This window comes from Neoarius graeffei, chromosome 27 (assembly GCF_027579695.1).
Source record: "Neoarius graeffei isolate fNeoGra1 chromosome 27, fNeoGra1.pri, whole genome shotgun sequence".
Taxonomy (NCBI): Eukaryota; Metazoa; Chordata; class Actinopteri; order Siluriformes; family Ariidae; genus Neoarius; species Neoarius graeffei.
Window position 1 is genome coordinate 51,139,867 of NC_083595.1, and position 25,763 is coordinate 51,165,629.

Sequence of the window (25,763 nt, forward strand, 5' to 3'; positions counted from 1 at the left end):
TACTCAGACAAATTTCCCATGCAGGTGCACAAAGCTTTCACACTAACATGATATAAAATGTTCTCCATACACACACAGGAATGTTTTTATCATCCAGTCTTCCCATTTAACTGCAGCTCACCATTTTTCTCATCTTTCTGGGTTCGCCGGGAAGCAGTGAAAAGTTAAACCGGGCTCATCTCCACTTCTGTTATTACATCCAAAAGCACTACAGCTCTCTGGCATTGTTCTTTTAAGATGGAACTTCTACAAGTTTATCTGGAGGTGTTTACCAAATTGGGCTTACAATCGCTCGCGTACACTTATGCCAGTCGTTCTCAAACACAAAGCTTGCCAGGCAACATGGCCATCCATATTTATGATGACGTCATGTGAAAGTCCTGTATTGATGAGGGAATTACACCCAACAAAGCAATCATGGCATTTAGCTCAATAGGTTTCCTGTTATGTTAATGATGTTAATGATTTAAGTGTCTGTCCAACACGAACACAAAGGACGCAAGACCAAAAAGTATACATTTGATTCTCTGGAGGTTGGAGATGCTGCTACAGTTAGATTCGCTGATTTATTTCGTTGACCTTATTCTGAAAAGAGTGTAGTGACAAGTCTAGAAAGTTAAAAAAAAAAAAAGATCCTGACAGGAACTCGTGCAGTTTTAAAGGCAAAAGGTCAGACAGAATATCAGTGAGGTTTAGTTTATGTCTATTTCCAGCTCAATAACATTTATTTATTTATTTTTTTATTTAATACAATTTCTTTTAAATCTTCACATCAAACTTTTCTACAGTACTGTAAGTCATTCATTCATTTCTTCAGTATTTATGTGGCAGAAATATTTGGCCTTGATTGATACTTGGTCTTAAAGACTGCATTCATATTAAAATAAAAAGACGTGTTACAGCTGCAGGGCTGCAATGAAGTCGAGCGATCACATCCAAAATCAATTAGGATTCGCCTTTATTTGGTTTAACGCATGTGATACGTAGATCACGTTATAGCTGATTTTCTCAGGACGGCTCTTGTGGAGTTTGAAATCTGACAGAAGTATTTGAACAGGAATGTCGTGGATCTTTTTTTGTGCTAGTTTGCTCGGGATAAGATTTGCCTTTAAAGACATATCTTTTGAAATTATGTGTTTGAGATTTTTCAAAATCAGAGGTAAATCCTGGAGAAGTCACGATGATTAATTTGTGCTAGCAGCGCTGACGCAAACTGTTACTCTCACTCAGGATCTTTCTACTTTATTATTATTATTATTATTATCGTAATATTTTTTAGGATGCTATTTCTCCCTCAGTTTTCAACCAATCACCACATGAAGAATACCTCTGGGCTGAATTACATATAACTTTTGATGCTGATCTGGATCACTGATCCGGAATGATCCATGAAAAACAGGCTTTTTTTCAATCACTTATGACTCTGTCAATTTTCATGATTTTTTTCAATCAGTTTTTTTTTCTTTAATTTTGTTCAACAAAATGACCTTTACCTTGACAAAGGTCAGCTAGGACAAATTACTGTGACTTAATCACAGTCTCCATCCAGTTTAAATTGAAACCTTGAATATTACTGATACTCCTCCAATATTGTATTATTAAAAAACTATGCTTTAAAGCGTTTTATTTATCTCTTTCATACAAAATCACTTCCATTGTAAATATAATAAATATAAAAGTATAAATATAATAAATAAATCCTAACAAAAGCAAAACCAGCCAAGTCTCTTTAAATGTAAACATTTCAAGTTCCAAAAATACATTTCTTTTCTTTTATTACAGAATCTGATATATCTGATATGTTTTGTCTGATATCAGATTCACCATTTGTTTGTTTGTTTGTTTGAGGGTTTTTTTATTTGTATCAGCCTGATTCCCAGTATTGATTGGTTCTTTATTTATTTATTTAAAGCTAGGGTCGGAAATTTTGGAGAAACCAGCAAGAGTAAGCTAGATTTTGAAAGGATCCAAATAAAAAAATTTCCATCCTCTCCTTCCAAAGCCATTCCCCCGAAACACATGAATGCGCACCGCCTGACTATAGAGATCTTGCAGTCACGTGACCGGAAAGTACACAACCGCCATCGTGTTGGTCAAAAACACCACTGAATACTGCTGCACTCGTGTACAGAATGGATCAATTTCAACCGACGGACTACATGGCTCATTTTTCTAATGAACAGATAACTAGATATATGTCTAAAATAAATGATCTACAGATTTGTGACCCTTATGGCTTTCCGGACGGAGTTTTCACGACCGGATTTTGAACTGCCAGCGGAATACCCGGACGTGTATGATTACCTCATCAACTTTCTCTCGCTGTTCAGTGGTGAAGCACTGCGTGCTTATAAATCTCTGGACAGTTATCTTTACAGAAATTCAGGATTTGTCAGCGACTCAGATGTGGCATCTTGTAAACAAGAAAATGATCCTCACTGGATGGGTAAGTCACTTAAGTATTGAGTATAGCACTGACCAGCCGATTATAGAATAAGGTAATTCCAAATCGTCCGTGTTGTTTACATGGATCTGGCGTTGGAGAGGTAGAGGCTTGGCAGTGGAGGTTTGAGTAGCTGTTTTCTGAGCTTAGTCAACAGGCCGGCTCTGCCTGTAGCCTCGCTTTTGCTTCGGCTCCCGGCGCTGCCTCCTTCCCTTTGCTTCCGATAACAATCCACAGAGACCCCGCTGGTCTCGCAATCTGGTCTCGTCCGGAATGTTTTTTTTTTTCTCTCGTCCGGAATGTTGTGCATGCGATGGAAATCGCTACAAACCGTCATTTTCTGCTGGAAACCAATGTCCAGTAAGTCCATACGGTTGTAGTGGATATTGAAGTCCGGTACAGACGAACAACACGCAAAAATACACACAAAAAACATAAAAACCGTGCACAGGTAGGGAGAGATTGTAGCCGCAGCCGTTGTAGTAGAATTGTATATAGTAGGGTTTTCCAGAAGAAAAGGTAGAAGTAAAAGCAGAAGTAGAACCAGAAGTAGAAGTAGAAGGCGGAATATGGTGTTTGACTGACACGATGGCGTCTGTCACAATCTGGATCGGCTGTGATGTCACATGCAAGATCTCTATTGCTGGAAGATGAGTCCATTACAGACAGCGTTGGGGAGGAGCTTAGCACGTCATTGTTGTATCCAACTCCCTCATGTCTCATTCACATGTAAGAAATCACAACATTATTATAATGAATGTAAACAATAAACATGGCTAGTGTTAGCACTCACAGCTGCTGACTAGCTTGCTGGCTTTAGCAGTATGTCTGTAATATGTCGGCATAGCCTTGTGGAAGACTCTGGTTACATGCTTTGAATGCACAGATAGTGTGTGTGCAGGTAGACAGGTAGGTAGGTAGGTCGGTACTGTAGGTAGACAGGTAGGCCATCCAGTCATTTGTTTTGGACTGAAATGATTGGATGGGCTTTTTAAAGCCGTGCGACTGCTATAAATAATGGATTTTTTTCTTTTCATTGTCAGAGCATTTGATTAATTCATTGCTGTCAGGATGTAAAGAGAATTTCAAGAAATATAACAAAAATGCTTCAAAAATAAAACTACCTTCCTTATGTTTTACGAATAAAAACACTAATCTAATTAAATGTCTAGTTTTCTTCAGTGATGATTAGCATATAACTGGAGAGCTTTCCTATATTTACAGTTGTTTGGACCCAGAATTACTTTTTAATGATTTGCTCCAGTGTTGGAAGGTTATGTAAAAGTCCATAAGAACAACTTTAACAAAGCTTTCTGTCATGAGATTAGGGTGAGGGAATCGTATTCTGATCTTTGCACTTTGCCGCATTCGGGAAACAGGGTCCTGGTCCTGAGCGGAGTTTCTCAATGAGCACACAGAAATCGGGGAATGATACGCAGAGAGATAACAACTCGTTAAACATTAGCACAGGATATTTCAGAGTGTTTCATCACTCGCTGCCTAAACAAACAAACACACACACACACACACCACTGTAAACCCAAGGCCTGCTGATGTAGACGTCACCACCCAAATGGTTTTTGTCTTTGCTTTTGCTGATATTGCTTTTATTTTCATGTTCACGATGTACAAGATTTATATCTATTCAGCTGCATGAGGATTCAGTGTAGGGTTTTATTTTTAAAACTGAGATTTCCACACAGTTAAATCCTATTTTATGGCTGATTCTGATTATACACATTGGTGTTTTGGTCATACTTGTCAGATCTTCTGACTACTTCTGAATAAAACTGATTTGGGTGGAGATTTTCATAAAGGCATGCTGGAGAGAATTGATTTTACTTTATTTTCAGTTTTTCAGTCTTCCAGTGTTCCACAGAAATACTGTATGGAAATCAGGCTCTCGCTGGCAAATTAGGATGATGGGGATTTGCAGCGTCTCTTTCTCGATGCTGACAGAATAGAGGAAGTATAGCGCAGGAAGCAACTCGGCAAAGAGGACTCTGTTCTGAGATATCAGAGACATCTGTTTTTCTGTTTGGATTGCTGGTAATAGGCACATTTCATCATCAGGCTTAAAAAAAAAAAAAAGACTGCCAACGAATCAACATTACATCACAACTGACTGCAGGAGCAGCTGATTTAAGCAGGATTGCTAAGGTTCAATCTTTTGGCATCTTCTTGACTAATGATGAGCAATACTCACACAAGTGTAATAGAAAATACACCAACATTTACTTCAGATAACATTGGTAATTACAACCCCGTTTCCAGAAAAGTATTTTCTAAAACAAGAATCCATTAAGTTGTTGATTCTCTTGAACCTTTATTCAACTGACAAAAGTACAAAGAAAAGATTTCCATTGTTTTCACTGACCGACTGAAATACGTTTTGTAAATATGAATAAATTTTAAAAAGACTTGACTGTTGAGCTGCCATCACCGTTGTCTGATTCTCCTCTTCATGATCCATTATACAGTTTCAATAGGACACAGATGTGGATTGCTGGCAGGCCAGTCAAGTCCACACACTCTGTGTCTACAGAGTCACGCTGTTGTAGTGTGTACAGAATGAGGCCTGGTGTTGTCTTTCTGTAATAACCAAGGACTTCCCAGGAAAAGACGTCGCCTTGATGGCAGCTCTACAAATGTCTCTCTAAAATCCCAACATCTGTGTCAATATCTGCGTACCTTCACACATATAAGTCACCCATGCAGCTGGCACTGATGCCCCCCATACCATGACAGATGTTGGATTTTGCACCTTTCACTGATAACAGTCTGGATGGTCCATTTTGTCTTTGGCTTGGAGAACTTGATGTCCATTTTTCCCAAAAACAAGCTGGGCTCATTTGACCCACAGCAGACGTTTCCACTGTCTTTCAGTCCATCTGAGGTGCACTCGGGCCCAGAGAATTCGGCATGTATGGCTTTCTTCTTGAGTCACAGAGTTTCAGGTTGCATGTCTTGATGCACCAGCAAACTGTGTTAAGCCACAAGGGTTTTCCAAAGTACTTCTGAGCCCATTTTGCTATATTTATCACAGCAGCAGGACGGTTTCTCATTCATCGCCGTATATCTGACCTTCCGGCCTCATTCCGAGGGCCGGAAGGTCAGATATTCAACTGCGGTTTCTGGCCTTGCCCTACATGAACTGAGATTTCTCCAGATTCACTGAAATTTTTCACAATGTTATGTACTGTAGACCTAAATCCTTTGCAGTCTTGTGTTGAAAAATGTTCTTTTTGAACTGACTGATACTTTTGCTCATGAACTTTAGCGCAAAGTGGTGAGCTAGAAAGACTGAGCCTTTGGTTGATGCTCCTTTTATACCAATCATGATCCTCTCACTTATTACGAATCCACCTGCTTGTTGTGGACGGTTTCAAAACAGCATAACTTGAATATTCTCTCAATTTTTACTCTTATTTTGCCTCCGAGTGTGTTGTAGGCAAATTTTGTTTATAATGTAATCAAGCTGGTCAGCCAGAACTTTAAAAATAATTTCTTTGTATTTTTGTCAGTTAAATAAAGCTTCAAGAGAATTTACAAATTGCAGATTTTCTTTTTATTTTAGAACATATCCCAACTTTTCTGGAAATGGGGTTTGTAAACTAAAACGTCACCCACTATGTGAACTTTCAAGGGTATCGAGAAACATCATTAATGTGTCACGACTCAGATCTTTAGAAATCAAGAAACTTAACAGTGAACACAGAAACAGTGGGCCGCTCACATGGAACATATTTTTGTACGTATGATGAACATACAAGCCCATTTACAGAAAGTGTAAAAGCATGTTTTATTGGCTATCTTCGTCATCATCATCGTCATACATCTAGCTGGCGTCTCATCTTTTTAAATCACACAAACCACCTTTCATATCAAAAAAACACAATCGCTGACCAAAAACTAGACCTACTTCCAAGCACCTCCCAAACAGCACCAGGTTTTTGCCCCATGTGCTAAACAGGGCTGGGTGATATGACAATATCTCATTTCATCTCATTATCTGTAGCCGCTTTATCCTGTTCTACAGGGTCGCAGGCGAGCTGGAGCCTATCCCAGCTGACTACGGGCGAAAGGCGGGGTACACCCTGGACAAGTCGCCAGGTCATCACAGGGCTGACACATAGACACAGACAACCATTCACATTCACACCTACGCTCAATTTAGAGTCACCAGTTAACCTAACCTGCATGTCTTTGGACTGTGGGGGAAACCGGAGCACCCGGAGGAAACCCACGCGGACACGGGGAGAACATGCAAACTCCGCACAGAAAGGCCCTCGCCGGCCACGGGGCTCGAACCCGGACCTTCTTGCTGTGAGGCGACAGCGCTAACCACTACACCACCGTGCCGCCCGATATGACAATATATTATTGATATTGTGATTAATTATCTCACTGTAGACTTTTCTGCAATATTGTGGGTTTTACTATACATTTGTCATAACTTTTTTCAAAACAAATGTTTTGTTGTATATCGATAACTGATTTGACACGTCCGATTTCACAATTTTAAATCTGCAGTGGACATTTCTGCAATGGACATTTCCCCCGTTTCAAATTTATATTCTGTCGACATTAAATAAAAAAGTGTCCTTGAACTGAAATCTGCATTTTTTTAAAAACATAACACTACTATTATCAAAACTACTGTATATATTGTGATACATATCCTGTATCATACCAACGTCTTCAAGTATTGTTAAATGATATTTTTATCAATTTTTTTTAATATTTAAGAGTTATTCTACAAAATCGAGTCGTACATGAGCTGATAGCCGACGAAGCGCGTAGCACCGAGTTGGCTATAATCCATGTATGACGAGATTGAGTGGAATAACCGTTTTATTCTATCCACATTCACTGGATTTTGAGAAACAGAGCATTTTTATTTTTTGCAAATTCGATAAAAACTTTATACAAAACGTCCGACAAAATAATTTCCGTTTAGAATGTAAACAAACCGGCGAAATGACAGGAGCAATTTGTGAAAAATGCGTTAGTAATAATAATTCTTGAAAAATTAAAAAAGATACGGTCTTACAATTAAATACTTTCATTCCATATTTTGTTGGTTTTTTTTGGGTTTCGTTTTCGAGTAGAGTTTTTATTTTGTCCTCAGTTGGTTCAGCAACACACTCCGCCATTTTGTTTTTCTTTTTCTTCTTCTTTAGGGTTTTTTGGTGGTTAGCAAACCAACTTAAAGGTGCATTACCGCTACCGACTGGGCTGGAGTGTGGAACAGGAGATACTGAGGTTAAAAAAAACAAAAAAACCCAATATTCTTTTAGCTATTTCTGTTTCTTTTAAATACTTGATAAAGTGATATCTGATTTGATGCACTCCGCCATTTTATTTTTCTCTATTCACGGTATATGAGCTGATATCCTAGTAGTAGAGTAGCCAATCAGAGTGCGTGATTGCTCATATCCAGTGAATGTAGATTGAATATTGTAGATTATACCACAGTGCTGTAGAAAGCTCAATTCTGATTGGTCCAAAGGTATAATTTTCGATAACAGCATCTCTGGCTGCGCTCGTTATCATTTCTATAGTAACAACTTAATGATGCCTTTTGTTTCTATAGTTACAGGGTCATATAGGAACACTGTAACTTGTACAGCAGAAGCTGCATATAAACAGATTAAAATATGTATGTAAATCATTGATATGGTGACGTTTTTTTCTGACATTTTAACATTAATGGAAGGAGTCTCCAGTGTCAAAGCTGTAACTTTTCCATGTTTCCAAGTACGTTCTGCAGTTTCTTGGAAACTTAACATTCTTTACTTAATAAAAATTGTAATCATCATGGTATAAGAGAAATAAAACAATGTTATTGGAAAATATAAAATTCTGGGCTTTGCGTCAGACTACATCACATCCCCACATCACTGACTGCTTTCACATAACAACACGTCGTATTATATTTTATTCCTTATCTGTAGAATACAACTGATTACCGTACATTACCATTTCACACAGTCTGGTTAGGATGTTAGTCTATGCTAGTTTAATTAACTTGTAGAGAAAGTGTGTACTTACTGGCCAGCTGCAGAGTGACACTGCGGCTGGTGAGCGTCCCGAAGGAGCTCCCACTAAGGCAGTTGTAGGCTCCTTCCATTCCTGCTGACACTTTCCCATCACGCGAGGGCAGTAGCAGCAGGGAGCTGTTGGGAAGCAGCCGGACGCCCTCGCTCTCGCTCAGCACCACCCCGTCCTGGAGCCAGGTGATGTTGAGCGGCGTCTCGGCGCTCCCCAGGTGGCAGTCCAGCAGCAGAGGACGAGGAGGCTCCAGAACCACGTGGATGGGACCAGCACCACAGCTCAGCTCCACAAACATGGGATCTTCTGTAGAGGATTTTATTTTGTTTAGCCATGTCACATTATCTCTGGCATGACAGAAAAATGTTATAGAATTGTTTTTGATTATGGTTTTGATGTAAGAATGACACAATGGACCATACTGTTATACAAAGTTATACCACACCATGTGGTTGAATTCTCTAATCTGATTGGTCATTGTTTCTTATCGTTTCTATAGTAACCCATCATTCACAGGGACTTGAATAATGGACACACCACATAACCTAATACTAATAATAACAGATTTTTAAAATGTTCAGAGAAAGTGATTTATCTGTACAAGGAATCATGCTAAATTCATGATCTTGATTCATTTCTCAAAGACATTTGATTGGAAAAACACAGTCAGTTCTGCATCATTTGTATTAAACAGGACAGGAAATCATCCTTATTGGCCAATCAGCATAGACGTTGTACCTCATAATGTCTCTCACACTCATACCTCAAGTGGTGACTCTACAGACAAAATTTGAAGTTGTCGCTTGAAAGAAAATGTCCAATGTCATGTACTGCATTTTAAATCTCCAATTTCTAATCCAAAAAATGACTAAATGTATAAAATTCCTAGTGACGTATTCCGTATTGAACTCTTTAATCAACACAGATTTTCATCTGCAAGTGTTTTACGAGTCGCTCTTGACAAAAGAGCAGAAAAAAAACCTTGACTTTTTATTTTCTGGAAAAAATTATTTAACCAGCTATTAAAATGCTTGCTCTTGATTTTAACTCTAAGAATACACTACAGTTATTTTTGCTTGGACTTCCTGCATTTAAAAAAAAAAAAACACCTCAATTTCAATTCAGTTTCATTTCTACAGCACATTGAAAACAGCTGAAGCTGACCGAAGCGCTGTACAGCCAATGGGAACTGAAATTAAAAAGGCACACCAATGTTACAGCATAAAACAAGACCATCAATGATGGCATAGCTCACTCCGGCCCCATCTAGTCTAGAAGGAACGATCTAAAGTGGGCCACCTTGCGCAATAAATGTTGCAAGCTATATACACTATATCCAAGCCATATATAGAAGCGATAGTCACCCTAGGAATACCGACCTATTTACCAGAAAGAATCCAAAACGGCGAGGAATTGACCGAGAAGAAGCGATTTTTGTTGAACTGCTCATTAAAGCTTAATTAGTCCATAATTTCATTAATAATTGTAATGAAGCAAATCTGGGTAGAAGTTATATACACCCTAGATACCCCTACCTTCTTGCCAGAAAGAATCAAAATCGGTGAAGAATTGAGGGAGAAGAAGCGATTTGTGTGGAACCTGCTCGTTAGGGATTGATTAATTACTCCATATCTTTATTACTAATTGCAATTGTGCAAATTTGGGTAGAAGTTATATGCACCCCAGGCAGACCTACCTTCCTGCCAAAAAGAATAAAAATCGGTGACGAATTGAGAGAGAAGAAGCGATTTTCATGAAATGTGGACGATGCCCAATGGACAAACGATGGACAACACATGATGGTATAAACTCATCACCTGTCAGCCGGATGAGCTAATAAAACCACATTAAAGGATAATAAAATATACAGAGTGTAAATCCCCTGAATAAAATGACTAAGTGGACACGTGGCCTGAAATACCAAGGGTTCGATACAGTCATGTGCCAAAATACCATCTTAAGGCAAGATTTAAACTTATCAATAGCTGAAGCAGATCTTAATTCAATTCAGTTTAATTCTGGATTAATGTATATTTTAAATGTATAAATTTATTCCTATGAGCAAGCCAGAGGTGACGGTGGCAAGGAAAAACTCCCTGAGAGTTCATGAGGCAGAAACCTTAACAGGAACCAAACTCAAAGAGAACCCATCCTCATCTGGGTGACACCGGACAGTGCTATAGAGACAAAATGTGCGATTGTGTAACCAGGAAATTCTTTATAGCTTTAAGATGAAGTCTATTTGGTTGACTGGAAGCCAATGTGGACATGCCATGACTGGTGAAATACTCTCTTATTCTTGTGCCAGCAGCATTTTGGACACGTTGAAGACGGTGCAGGAATGTGAAGTAAATTCAAAATGGAGGTGATCCATCATTTAAACACCCACTCATAAATACAGATAGTGTTTGTTACAAAACTGGTCAGAACATGGGTCAGAATCATGATGCTTATTTCATCAAGAATCATGCAGCTCAAAATCCGAATAACTAAACGGACAATCATATATGGCTGGAGTTTAAAAAAAAATTTTTCACTGGTTGGAAAAAGGACTAATTAGTTAATCGGGTGTTAATGTTATTTATATCCCACTTTATTCTATCCACATTCACTGGATATGAGCAGTTGTGCGCTCTGATTGGCTACTCTACTCCTAGGATATCAGCTCATGTACCATGAGTAGAGAAAAACAAAATGGCGGGTTGCATCAATTCAGATATATCACTTTGTTATTAAAAGAAACAGAAATAGTTCAAAGAATACAGGGTTGTTTTTTTGTATCCCCCGCCAATAGCTCCTGTTCCACATTCCAGCCCAGTCGGTGGCAGTAATGAGCCTTTAAGTTAAACCACCAAAAAACTTTAAAGAAGAAGAAGAAAATGGCGGAGTGTGTTACTGAACCGAGGACGAAATAAAAACTCTACTTGAAAACAAAACCCCAAAAAATACAAAAAAAAGCAACAAAATATGGAATGAAAGTATCTGGTAAATGTAAAAACGTATATTTTTTATTTATTTTTCAAGAATCATTATTATTATCACATTTTTCACAATTTACTCCTGTCATTTCGCCGGTTTGTTTACATTCTAAGCGGAAATGATTTTGTTGGACGTTTTTGTATGAAGATTTTATTTATTGAATTTGCAAAAAATAACAAGGGCGGCACGGTGGTGTAGTGGTTAGCGCTGTCGCCTCACAGCAAGAAGGTCCGGGTTCGAGCCCCAGGGCCGGCGAGGGCCTTTCTGTGTGGAGTTTGCATGTTCTCCCCGTGTCCGCGTGGGTTTCCTCCGGGTGCTCCGGTTTCCCCCACAGTCCAAAGACATGCAGGTTAGGTTAACTGGTGACTCTAAATTGACCGTAGGTGTGAATGTGGGTGTGAATGGTTGTCTGTGTCTATGTGTCAGCCCTGTGATGACCTGGCGACTTGTCCAGGGTGTACCCCGCCTTTCGCCCGTAGTCAGCTGGGATAGGCTCCAGCTTGCCTGCGACCCTGTAGAACAGGATAAAGCGGCTACAGATAATGAGATGAATGAATGAAAAAATAAAAATGCTCTGTTTCTCAAAATCCAGTGAATGTGGATAGAATAAAACAATCTCGTCATACATGGGTTATAGACAACTCGGTGCTACGCGTCTCCTCAACTATCAGCTCATGTACGACTCAATTTTGTGGAATAACTGTTAAATATACGCATTACTGAAGGCATCATTTAATAACAAAATCAATGGAGAAATCAATAAAAGGTGCATACACTAGAACACTTCGCGCCGCACTCAACATATCATGGAAACAACACCATCCATCCATTATCTGTAACCACTCATCCTGTGCAGGGTCGCAGGCAAGCTGGAGCCTATCCCAACCAACTATGGGTGAGAGGCAGGGGACACCCTGGACAAGTTGCCAGATCATCGCAGGACTGACACAAACATTCACACTCACTTTAGAGCCACCAATTAACCTAACCCGCATGTCTTTGGACTGTGTGGGAAACCGGAGCACCCGGAGGAAACCCGGGCAGACAACACGCAAACTCCACACAGGAAGGCCCTCGTCGGCCGCTGGGCTCAAACCCAGAAGCTTCTTGCTGTGAGGCGACAGTGCTAACCACTATACTACCATGCCACCCCTGGAAACAACACATCACGAATAAAGAACTTTATGGAGAACATCCCCAAATCTCAGAAACCATCCAAAAATACAGACTGAGATTTGCAGGCCATTGTTGGTGCAGCAAAGAGGATTTCGTAGCTGATGCGCTCTTATGGCAACCACTTCATGGGAGACGTGCCAGAGGAAGACCTGCAAAAACGTACATCGACCAATTACTTGAAGATACTGGGCTCACAATTGATGAACTCCAAATTGTCATGGCCATCAGAGAGGATTGGAAGACTCGTGTCAACGGATGCCGAGTAAAGTCCTCGTTGCAGTGAGTGACGGAAGGCGTGTCCATGAGCTGACGTCCTCCTTCACAGACTTAATTATACAAATAGTTGAAAAATAATTTGCGATTAATCCCCAGGCCACTGCTGGGAAGGATTTAGAAACATTTTTCCATGAATTTGGGCATTTTAGATTTCATTAGTAGGAACTTACAGGAAGGAAATTTTTTTTTGTTTTTCGTTATTCACATTTGCAATTTTCCAAACATGTACATATTTATGAAAGAGACACCGAGTCAGGATATAATAGCTAAAAATCTCATCTCGTTGTTCTTTTTTTAAACAATCTGCCTTGTGAAACTGTATTTGACTCCTACGTGAGCTTCATGGCTGAAGATGCGGTTACGGCTGATCTTTCGACCGTTTGACCCGTTCATCTCACAATTCGTTAAAGTGATTAGCAAAAGTAACATAAAGCTACAATCATTAATTCATATACAGAGATGCATAGCAATCAGAGGATTACAGTATGCACACACACACACACACACGGAATGATCCTCTTTGACACACTGCACTAAAGCTCACATTTAATTAAGCTAATGGAAATCAGATTTATTTCCGAGATTAAAACGACAGCTGACCTGCTCCGACTGTATGGGGACTTTTTTTTGTGTGTGTGCTCTCTGTCTTTTCCTGCATGCCTCTTCCTCATCTTCATCTTCATCTCCACAGCTTTTAAAAACAGCATGTTCACTAATATACACTGGAGCATACAGACTATGCTGTATGTTTACATCATATCTTTGGGACATTGCACTTGTATCATACAAACAAATTTTAACAACACGCCCACCAGACACCCACGAGGACGAGTTGTCCTGACCGAGAAAGTGTCTGAGTTTGGCTCGTGTCCATATACGGTAAATTATTAATGATTAAAATGATTAAAAATCATTTCCTGCCTGTCAATCCTACAGTCAAAACAAAGTGACACTTTCTCTGAATAATTTAACTTCAGTTAAAGGTAAGATGTGTCATATAATTCCAGTGTGACATTATGCTAACGAAACACAGACATTTTTATTACCAAGGATGCCAATAATCCTGGAGATGATTACAGAAGTCTCATCTCATCTCATCTCATCTCATCTCATCTCATCTCATTATCTCTAGCCGCTTTATCCTGTTCTACAGGGTCGCAGGCGAGCTGGAGCCTATCCCAGCTGACTACGGGCGAAAGGCGGGGTACACCCTGGACAAGTCGCCAGGTCATCACAGGGCTGACACATAGACACAGACAACCATTCACACTCACATTCACACCTACGGTCAATTTAGAGTCACCAGTTAACCTAACCTGCATGTCTTTGGACTGTGGGGGAAACTGGAGCACCCGGAGGAAACCCACGCGGACACGGGGAGAACATGCAAACTCCACACAGAAAGGCCCTCGCCGGCCACGGGGCTCGAACCCGGACCTTCTTGCTGTGAGGCGACAGCGCTAACCACTACACCACCGTGCCACCCGATTACAGAAGTTTACCTTTAAAAGAAAATCACTATTTGCATTTTCTAAATAGATAAAATATTGATAAATAATTTGGTAAAAATTAAAAACAATCTTAATTATTATCTGCGCTTTCACGTGTATTTATAGGTCGACTGCCTTTCAGAGTGTAGGTCATAAAAAGAATTTTCCCCGACACCCAATTATTTTTGTTTAGTGACCGAAAGCTACTGAATTCGAATCACAGACTTCTAATTTCATTTTTTTTAATAGAACAATTAATGAGTTTATCTCCACGTGGCCCAAAATTCTCTGCTATTTTTTCCTGCTTCACCATGACCCAATACAAGATACTGCTTCATGCATCACATCACGTGGTGGGCTTTCCCCGTTCACACAAGGCATTGTGGGATACAGATTTGAAACAGGAGAGAAAAATGGAGGACGTGAGTGTGCGAATGAAACGTGAAAGACCGACTACAGTAACGGAAAGAAAGCGAGAAGAAAAGACGTTATGTTATATACGAAGGAAAGGAAACGCAGGACCAAACTAATAAATATTGGCGCTCAGCGAGCACCTCGGTGTGATCAGCTGTTCGTTTAGCGACAGAATGATGGAACTGTCAGTGCACGCTCAAAGGTAAACCTGCGCATGCGCACACACACACGGACTTCCTCTGTCTGCTTGACTGCGCGAAGCGAGCGATTTCATGCACATTATTTGCTTTAATCCCCTCAAATTAATTAAATAACTTCCCAGCCACAGAATGGCCTGATATTTTGTCAGATGTTACAGAAATAAACATATATCACAATGACCACATTTCAGAGGGAACTAAATTTCACAGATTTTATGAAATCGAAAGGCCGTCTAGCTTTAACATGCATGTAACAATATATCATGCGACAATAAATCATGATGCAAAATTATTACGATTCGAATCGATAAAATAAAAAATAAAGATCTATAAATGAAAAAGAACTGAGAGGGAAATGTGTAATGGATTACAGAGAGAAAGGAGAGTTGTGTACAACATCTGAAGACGACATCTGTCTGTGTGTGTGCCCTTCATGTGTGAGAAAAAGCAAATAACACCTGCTCTATGATGATGTCTCTGTGAAAGGTACATACGGTAAGACGATGTAGGATGGTGAGATCTGAACAACTGGCCTTGTTTCATGCACTAATACATCCAAGAAGGAAGAGACAGGGAGTGGACACAATTACCTGACGTGACCTCAACACCTTCTCTCTGTCTCTTTCTCTTTCTCTCTCGCTCTCTAATTTTTCCCATTAACACTTCAATTAAATCTCATTAAACCATGTGCTTTGTCTATAAAGCTTCTAGAACTTTCCGACATCCATGACACACCTTTTGTCATACACAGCTTTCAATAAACTCTCAAATGCACACATGGGTCATTCTAGAATTCGGGGTACATTTTGCGTCTCCGAGATAAACCTTTTGTTATTTTCCACAAAAGAAATCTTTACTGAATCAGTTTTGAACAATAATGCAAATTATGACAAACCTTCACCAATAGCGATGCTTGATGTACATTTTACACCCAATTTATCCATAAAACATTAACTAAATGACTCCCACCCCTCCCCCCACATTATCGGCCGTCTTCGACTCCTGATTCATCCATTCAACTCCAATAAACAGGAAGTCATTCAGTCTAACTGTGGGGCTTATTCAATTAACTGTTATAAAATCAACTGCATAGAAAGTCTAGTTTCTGTCTTATATGAAATTTCAGTAGGGCGGCACGGTGGTGTAGTGGTTAGCGCTGTCGCCTCACAGCAAGAAGGTCCTGGGTTCGAGCCCCGTGGCCGGCGAGGGCCTTTCTGTGTGGAGTTTGCATGTTCTCCCTGTGTCTGCGTGGGTTTCCTCCGGGTGCTCCGGTTTCCCCCAAAGACATGCAGGTTAGGTTAACTGGTGACTCTAAATTGAGCGTAGGTGTGAATGTGAGTGTGAATGGTTGTCTGTGTCTGTGTGTCAGCCCTGTGATGACCTGGCGACTTGTCCAGGGTGTACCCCGCCTTTCGCCCGTAGTCAGCTGGGATAGGCTCCAGCTTGCCTGCGACCCTGTAGAACAGGATAAAGCGGCTACAGATAATGAGATGAGATGAAATTTCAGTAATAAAAAAAACACTTTTTTAAATCTGTCCCAATGTTCTTGTCAACTCTGTTAACGCGGTTATAAAACCACCTAAAATCCACAAAGATTTTTAATAATACGCATGATACCTGCACCGAGTAATGTCACTTCCTCTGGCTTCAGAAAGGCAGTGAGGTACATTCGGTTTCTTCTCTCATTAATTTGAACAAAATGTTCAAGATACATCAACAGTAGTTATTATTCGTCAAATCTGTCATTGTGATATCGGCGCGAATCTCTCACTCATTAAAAAAAACAATAATATGATTAAAATCCATAACATTCTGTTTTTAGACATGCCACGTGGTAGCTAGTTTGAGGTCAGCATGTGCAGTTAAGGTACAAAATGGTGGAAAATGTCAACTCTGTTACCATCAATTCTATTAATGGATTGCCCAGTTTAACAATAACATAGCTGATGATGACTAACAGAGTCGACACTTGAAATGTACCCGTAATTATAGAATGGGCCGTATATTACATAATCAGCACCTTATGACATTTCTCTTCCACACCACCAGAGGTCAGGCTGATCCGAGTTTCATTTTTCCTGATTTTTTTTCTCAGAGGAAAATGCTATCAACCCTCTTTCACATACACAACATGACACTGACTCTGACACTCGTTCCTGGGTCACTTCCTGGTTCTTCACTTCATGTACATTCTTTCCTTGTGAAGTCTTGCCAACCACTGGATGAACTGATGATTGAAATATCTGTTTGTGTTGCGTTTCTGTTCTCTGCTTGCCGTAATGTTTGTAGATTTGGCTTGAGATTTAACATTGCCCACAACGGTTATTAGCTCATCCGGCCGACAGGTGATGAGTTTATGCCATTATGTGTTGTCTGTCATCCGTCCGTTGTCGTCCACATTTCATGGAAAATTTCTCTCAATTCTTCACCAATTTTTATTCTTTGTGGCAGGAAGGTCGGTCTGCCTGGGGTGCATATAGTTTCTACCCAAATTTGCATAACTGCAATTAATAATGAAGATATGGAGTAATTAAGCCCTAACGAGCAGTTTCCACACAAATCGCTTCTTCTCCCTCAATTCTTCACTGATTTTGATTCTTCCTGGCATGAAGGTAGAGGTACCTAGTGTGCGTATAACTTCTACCCAGATGTGTTTCATTACACATCTTTTATTATAACTTCATTAATGAAGTTATGGACTAATTAAGCCTTAATGAGCAGTTGAACAAAAATCGCTTCTTCTCGGTCAATTCCTCGCCGTTTTGGATTCTTTCTGGTAAACACGTCGGTATTCCTAGGGTGGATATCGCTTCTATATATAGCTTGTATATAGCTTGCAACATTTATTGCGCAAGGTGGCCCATTTTAGATCGTTCCTTCTGGACCAGACGGGGCCGGAGTGAGCTACGACATAATTGACGGTCTTGTTATTAAACCTCTTGCTTATGAGTCTCCACTGTGTCCACATTTCATCTGAAGGCAACAGAATATCTATGATGTCTGTGTAAAACTTTGTAAAAACGCTCTTCTCTTCACATCATCACTAAGCACTAATCACATCACTAACCATTAATCACGTCATTACATCACATAGGCTTAGCTAGCAAGCCGTGCAGCCGTGTTTTACATGGCAAATTCTCAGAAAACATGGCCATAAATCCCCAAACACAGCCTATAAATTTTATACTAACCCATGCTAACCAAAATTTTGTGAAATTTTGTTGTTTTGTGAAGTAATTTTGTGCATGTCCGTGGTTTCCCGGAGCATGCCCGGCGTGTGCTTTCCATATATGGAAGTTAAATAGAGAAAATCAAATTTACCACCAAAAATATAGCGTTCTTATTGGTCAGACTTCGAAACGAGGCTTGAATGGAAGCAAAATACTACAAATTTCGCTAACAAACCTCGGCAGGTTTAGAATGAGGCCAAGTTTACATTAGACCGTATCTGTCTCGTTTTCTTCGTGGATGCACTGTCTGTTTACATTAAACCGCCGGGAAACGGGAATCCGCCAGGGTCCACGTATTCAATCCAGATCGTGTCTGATCCGGTGCTGTGTAAACATTGAGAATACGCGGATACGCTGTGCTGAGCTCTAGCTGGCGTTGTCATTGGACAACGTCACTGTGACATCCACCTTCCTGATTCGCTGGCATTGGTCACGTGACGCGACTGCTGAAAAACGGCGCGGACTTCCGCCTTGTATCACCTTTCATTAAAGAGTATAAAAGTATGAAAATACTGCAAATACTGATGCAAATACTGCCCATTGTGTAGTTATGATTGTCTTTAGGCTTGCCATCCTTCCACTTGCAAGTGGTAAGTGATATGCGCTGGGATCACACACACAGCGGCTCAGTCCCGAATCACAGCTTGTGCACTTCACTCGCGCGCTGTGTGAGCTGCGCAGGGCCGGAGTGCGCACCCTCCAGAGGGCACTCGCTGTTCAGGGCGGAGTGATTTGGAGCGCAGGATGCCTGCGGAGCCGAGCGTATCCGTGTATTGGTGTTGCTGTGTGCACGCGAATCGTTTTAAAAACGTTAATCTGATGATCCGCTGATACGGTCTAATGTAAACATGGGCTGAGTCAGTCATGTATTTGGATAAATATCTTTGCGAGTTTTTTATCATACAAGCCTGATAAACAAATTGACAGAAACTTTATATTTTACATTATCCTGTATGCCCACTGCCAAATAATATTATAGTTTTTAAAATTACCTAAATTAGATGAAACATAAAACTTGTCACCTTTCTCAGTCACACCGGACTCGGCGCGCTGAGCGCCTACTTCCACATTCATAAAAGACTGTTCCCATAGTAACGGCATGATAATCACTTTCACTCTTTCGGTTTCAACTGGTTTCTCTTTTGCCAAGATTTACATTATCTTAAATAGTACTTTCATAAACTACCATTATTATTGAATTTTTTGTATTGTTTCAGTATTTACATTTCAAGTAACTATAGGAAGATTTCCCTTCATTTGTAACTTAATTTCACTTATTTTTAACTCCTGTTTATTGCACTTTTTAAGAGAATCAAAATAATTCCTAACATTTTGTAATGTAACATGTGCATTATGCATATTTCGTAAAATCAAAATTTGTTACAGATATCTATTATTTTCAGTCATATATTTCATAATATTAATCTTCAGAGTCGGCTGAATCTCATTTGTTATCTTTGTTGTTTATAGTAAAGATGTATTCTGTGTAATCGGACTCGAATGCAGCAATTTGTATTTTTTTTTTTGTCTTAAGTGCATGAGAAATTATAATTTAAAGGTTTCCGCTTTGATTGCAAGAATTTGGAGAAGATTTTATTGATAATTACAGTGATTTATAAAGTTCTGGTTAATGAATAAGAAACTAAATTTAAACTTTGTTATAACATTTTATTAAGGCCACACCAATTTAATTAGTTGGTTCTCGGAATCGCCGCTTGAAAAAAATGCAAAATGAAAAAAAAAAAAATCAAAATCAAACTCCCGCCAACAGAAAAGGTCACGTGACGCCAAAAGCCAATCAAATCGCCCCTTTCACTTGAGATCAAGACTTATGGAAGAAACATGCCTGTGGAGGGGAATCCTACAAAGCCTGTGTTTGTGATTGTTAAGATATTCAGCGAACAGAAGCGTAAAATCTTTGACAGGTATGCTGAAATTCTGTTTACTGGTTTGCCTGTATTGTTTGGTCTATTTCCACCGCTAATTTTACCATCAGAGCATTTTTTTAATTTTATTTTTATTTCGCCCGCTCGCTTCATATTTTTCCTGAAAAAATCCGAGAACCAACTAATTAAATTGGTGTGGCCTAAGGTAGTAAATAAACGTTGTGTTAAATGCCTAATAAAATATAATTCACACTTAAAATTAATGCTTTCTTTCATTTCTTTTTAAGGCTCAATTGCAGCTCCAGAAGTCACCAGATTTCACCAAAAAAAAGAGTCAATAAGTTACACTCCCTACTTTCAGAAAAACACTCCCGACCTTCCCAATCCTGGCTAAGCCCCTGTTACATCATCACCATTGTCATGTCATTATGAACCAGCAACATCCAACATAGCACACCAGAGCCAACAATCTCACGAACTCATGATGACACAACCATCAGGTCCTGAATTAATACTAAACACATTCTAACTAATCACCAATCACGTTACTCCATCACCACGTCCTTCTTAACCACCATCACTATCACCGTCTCCATTTATTTAGTTTTTATTTATCCTTTCTCTCTTTCTCATCTCATCTCATTATCTGTAGCCGCTTTATCCTGTTCTACAGGGTCGCAGGCGAGCTGGATCCTATCCCAGCTGACTACGGGCGAAAGGCGGGGTACACCCTGGACAAGTCGCCAGGTCATCACAGGGCTGACACAGACACAGACAACCATTCACACTCACATTCACACCTACGGTCAATTTAGAGTCACCAGTTAACCTAACCTGCATGTCTTTGGACTGTGGGGGAAACCGGAGCACCCGGAGGAAACCCACACGGACACGGGGAGAACATGCAAACTCCACACAGAAAGGCCCTCGCCGGCCACGGGGCTCGAACCCGGACCTTCTTGCTGTGAGGCGACAGCGCTAACCACTACACCACCGTGCCGCCCTTCTCTCTTTCTATCACTCTATTTTTCCAGCTTCACACACACGCTGTATTTCATCAAAGAAATATTAAAATCCATGTGTAAACAGTAATAATGTTCATATTGTACACTCATGAAAGATTCTGGCAGCTTGACAGCATGTATATTTTGTGCTCACGTGTCGATTGCCTCAGTACAACTCTTCCTTGATCTCACACGCACGCACACACGCACGCACGCACGCACACACACACTTCCCTTCCCATTCCCAGGAGCTGAAGCACCTCCTACTCCATCACATGACCAAGTGGACAGCTATGTGGAATGGAAGGAATGTGATCATATGAGTGTTTACTCAACAAGAGAGAGACCCCAAAGCAACACACACACACACACACACACACGTATAAACATACGCATTAATTAATTTGCCTGTGTGCCAAAACGTTTAATAGCAGTGGCAGTTTGTAAATTTTAATATTTAAATCTAACACTGTCTTGAAAAAATTTTAATATTTAAATATTTAAATCTAGAAAAAAACAACATAATTTAAACAAGTCACACAGTAAAGCAACACTGTCGTTCGCTAAATATCGACCTGGATATTTCAAAGTATTTGAAAAGTTGTACATTTTGGTGTCTCACTAACACTCAGTCGCATGTAAACACGATGAAATCTGTACATTAACGGAGTTGGACCAATGCGAAAAAGCAAAAAAGACTTTCCTGTAGCGAAAAACATACTGGTACAAATAGTGTCTGTCTATTTGAGACTCTTTTCATAAACATTTACTAAATTTCACCATGTCAACGATTACAAGCTTTTCTTAAAACTTTAAATAGCAAGATATTTTTTAAATCTGTTTAGTACTAGCATTAGCTTACACGTTTGCGGACAAGTCCTGGGGAATGACTTGCTACTACAGAAACAATAAAACGAGTGTATTAATATACAGTTCAGGCCAGAAGTTTACATACAGTCATCATGGTCATGAATGTCATGGCAACTGTAAACCTGTGACGTACGTTACAGCTGGAGCTGCTGTTCATAATTAATTAGCAATTATCCGCCTCAGGCTCAGTGAATATCGGTGACTGTTATCCATACAGGACAGTTTTTCGATGGAATAAAAACACGTGTTCTATTCCCTTCTAGCGGGTTTCATTCATTCAGTTTGATAGCATGCAATATTGTTAGCATATCGCTGATCCTACGTGTATTACGTCACTCTACGCAATGGAGAATGAGCGTTGAATATGGTTTACGATATTGCATGGTTGTCAAGACAACATGATGTCACACATCAGAGATGTAAAACTTCCGTGCTAGTGAGCGACTGGGACAATTTGGAAACAAACATGGCCGCTAGGTTTGCGTCGTTAAATACGGAAGATTTTGAGAGAATTTTGAAAGAGAAAGACGTCTTGAAGACCCAAAAGGAATGTGTATGAATAATAATAATAATAATGGGGCGGCACGGTGGTGTAGCGGTTAGCGCTGTCGCCTCACAGCAAGAAGGTCCTGGGTTCGAGCCCCGGGGCCGGTGAGGGCCTTTCTGTGTGGAGTTTGCATGTTCTCCCCGTGTCCGCGTGGGTTTCCTCCGGGTGCTCCGGTTTCCCCCACAGTCCAAAGACATGCAGGTTAGGTTAACTGGTGACTCTAAATTGAGCGTAGGTGTGAATGTGAGTGTGAATGGTTGTCTGTGTCTATGTGTCAGCCCTGTGATGACCTGGCGACTTGTCCAGGGTGTACCCCGCCTTTCGCCCGTAGTCAGCTGGGATAGGCTCCAGCTTGCCTGCGACCCTGTAGAAGGATAAAGCAGCTAGAGATAATGAGATGAGATGAGATAATAATAATGGCTTTTTTTTCATGGTCTATCAGATATATTCCATTCAGCGACTCGTCTTCGACTTGTTCAGTATCATGCTAGCTGAATGGAATATATCTGATAGACCACGAAAAAAAAGCCAGACAATATTATTTAAATAATAACTGCGATGAAGTCAAGGTTATTATTCACCGATATTCACTGAGCCTGAGGGAGTAATTGTTTTTGGTATAAATATACAGGTGATTATTTTAAAAAAATGTTTTAAAAAATTTATTTCAAACTTCAAAAGCTTCGTGTAAATGTAATAATGGCGTGGCGCAGACTTGTGTCACTTATCTACGCCAAGTCACAGAAAATACTTTGTTTTGAAATTGATAAAATAAATCCCAATCCCACCTGACCTTTGAACAGTTTTAGACCAAACTTTGTAGGATCTTTAGTGCTTTTAGGAACAGCATTTTCTTTCATCATTTGTAATTTTTCCTCACTTACAGTGACGAAGCGATTGGACGCCGTTTTGCCGAGTCGCTCGAGGTGATTATTGAGAAATAGTCCAAATCTCTCGACCAATCAGCACACACGATTTCCTGTAAGCACCTGCGTATTTATACTAATTCTTGATAATCACCTCGCGCCACTCAGCAGAATGGCGGCCAATCGCTTCATCACCTCAACTTCGTTTTGGTTATTATTCGCCAACATTCACTTCACCTTCAGCGAATAATTGTTAAATATAGATCACAAATATTTACAGCATGTTTTCTAAATGAAACCAAACTTCTGCTTTGTTCGTTGACGTCTGGTCATGTGAGTTTTGGCAGCATTTGTTTATTCATTAGTGTTCTCTCTGACAACATGAAATACAACAAATTTTGTGACTGTAACTTTCACCCATCTTTATAGTGAAATGCCAGACACTTTATTGATCAGTTATTTTATATTACTCCCTGAGATACAGTACTTTTGTAAAGTTTGTGAGGTTTTTTTTATTGAACAAACACCTTGGTTCTTTTTTTTCTCATACCGTATTTCTCAACCAATCAGTGTGTGCGATTTCCTATAATCGCCTGCATATTTATACTAAAATTAATTAGTCCATATCCCACTGGAGAATTCAACAGCGATATATTATAAATCAAATTAACTCATTTTGACACAAATGTCAACCATCAAACTGTACATGCTGTCAGTCATAACGACCCAGACGACATCTGACTGCCTTAAACTTAACACACAACATGAAACAGCATAAAATTAATCAAATTCAGATCCAGACTGCAAGCTTAAAACCATCCGGATTTCAGATTTCTGAAATTAACCAATTCAGACAGAGGTAATTTTCCCGAAAGCCACGGCTGATTGAATAAAAATGCTTACAAAGGTTTACAAACCAGCTCACTGCTCATTAAAGATGTAATTATATTTATAAATCATCCATTAACAGTGTTTTGAGAACATACTGAGGAAACAAGAACCTCAAGCACAGAACTAAAGAGGAACTTTAATAACAGGTTGATATTAAAATATTCACATTCTTCAAAAGAGTTCCTCTGGATGGATAATTGTTGGTAGTTGGAACCATTTCTGCTTGAAGAACCCTCTGAAATATATAAAGGGTACTCGATGGTCCAAGAGGATCTTCAAAAAGGTTGAAAAGATTCTTCAAAAAAAAAAATGTGCTTCATGTTGGTTGGTTATTGGCAATCTAGGGAACTCATCTCAGCTGGAATCTACATGTTGAGTAGCATCAGTTTTCCAGAAAAAAGGTTCCTTGAAGGTTCTTTGGGGGTGGAGGGTGGACTTCATGGATTATAAGCTTTCTAAACAGGTTCTCTATGGAAGCCTCACTACTGTAAAGTCCTACATAGAACCTTTGTGTTTCCCTTGAGAGACAAACCAAAGATCAATATATCAACAAGACTGCTGGTTTAAGGTTCTTTGTAAAATGTTATCATGTTATTGATGTTCTACATGAGACACTTTCTAAAGAGGTTATATCTGGAAGCTTTTCTGAAATGGTTCTTCTGAGAATCCTGTATTGTAATCTTGAAAGGTTTCACAGAGGATCAACCAAAGAACCCTTGAGGGTGTTAGATGGAACCTTGTTTTACGAAGACAGTATAGAATAGCTGGCAGTATAGAACAGTGTTGAATATTGACACTAATATCATTATAAGGCATCATGGTCCCACCTACGTGTTTTCTATTGGCTCACAAAAATCAAGGGTAGTAAATTGACAGGTCAAAGTTCATCCATATCTACGACAGCGTATTAGGGCTCATCTCATCTCATTATCTGTAGCCGCTTTATCCTGTTCTACAGGGTCGCAGGCAAGCTGGAGCCTATCCCAGCTGACTACGGGCGAAAGGCGGGGTACACCCTGGACAAGTCGCCAGGTCATCACAGGGCTGACACATAGACACAGACAACCATTCACACTCACATTCACACCTACGCTCAATTTAGAGTCACCAGTTAACCTAACCTGCATGTCTTTGGACTGTGGGGGAAACCGGAGCACCCGGAGGAAACCCACGCGGACATGGGGAGAACATGCAAACTCCGCACAGAAAGGCCCTCGCCGGCCACGGGGCTCGAACCCGGACCTTCTTGCTGTGAGGCGACAGCGCTAACCACTACACCACCGTGCCGCCTGTATTAGGGCTACTGTAGGTAAAAAATAATAAATAAATAAAAATCTACAGACCTGGGGGGAGGGTTAATATAATGTCCAAGATTAAAGCTAGACGGCCTTTCAATTTCATAAAATCAGTGAAATTTAGTTCCGTCTGAAATGTGGT

The 25,763-nt window shown here is 39.9% G+C and overlaps 1 protein-coding gene across 1 annotated transcript in view; it reads right to left on the minus strand.

Moving 5' to 3' along the window:
* Positions 1 to 25,763, minus strand: part of igdcc4 (immunoglobulin superfamily, DCC subclass, member 4) — a 154,939-nt gene that overhangs the window by 97,793 nt on the left and 31,383 nt on the right. The window contains exon 2 of the mRNA XM_060911564.1: positions 8,498 to 8,803. Within this exon, the coding sequence (XP_060767547.1) occupies positions 8,498 to 8,803 (306 nt within the window). The remainder of the gene's footprint in view (positions 1 to 8,497; positions 8,804 to 25,763) is intronic.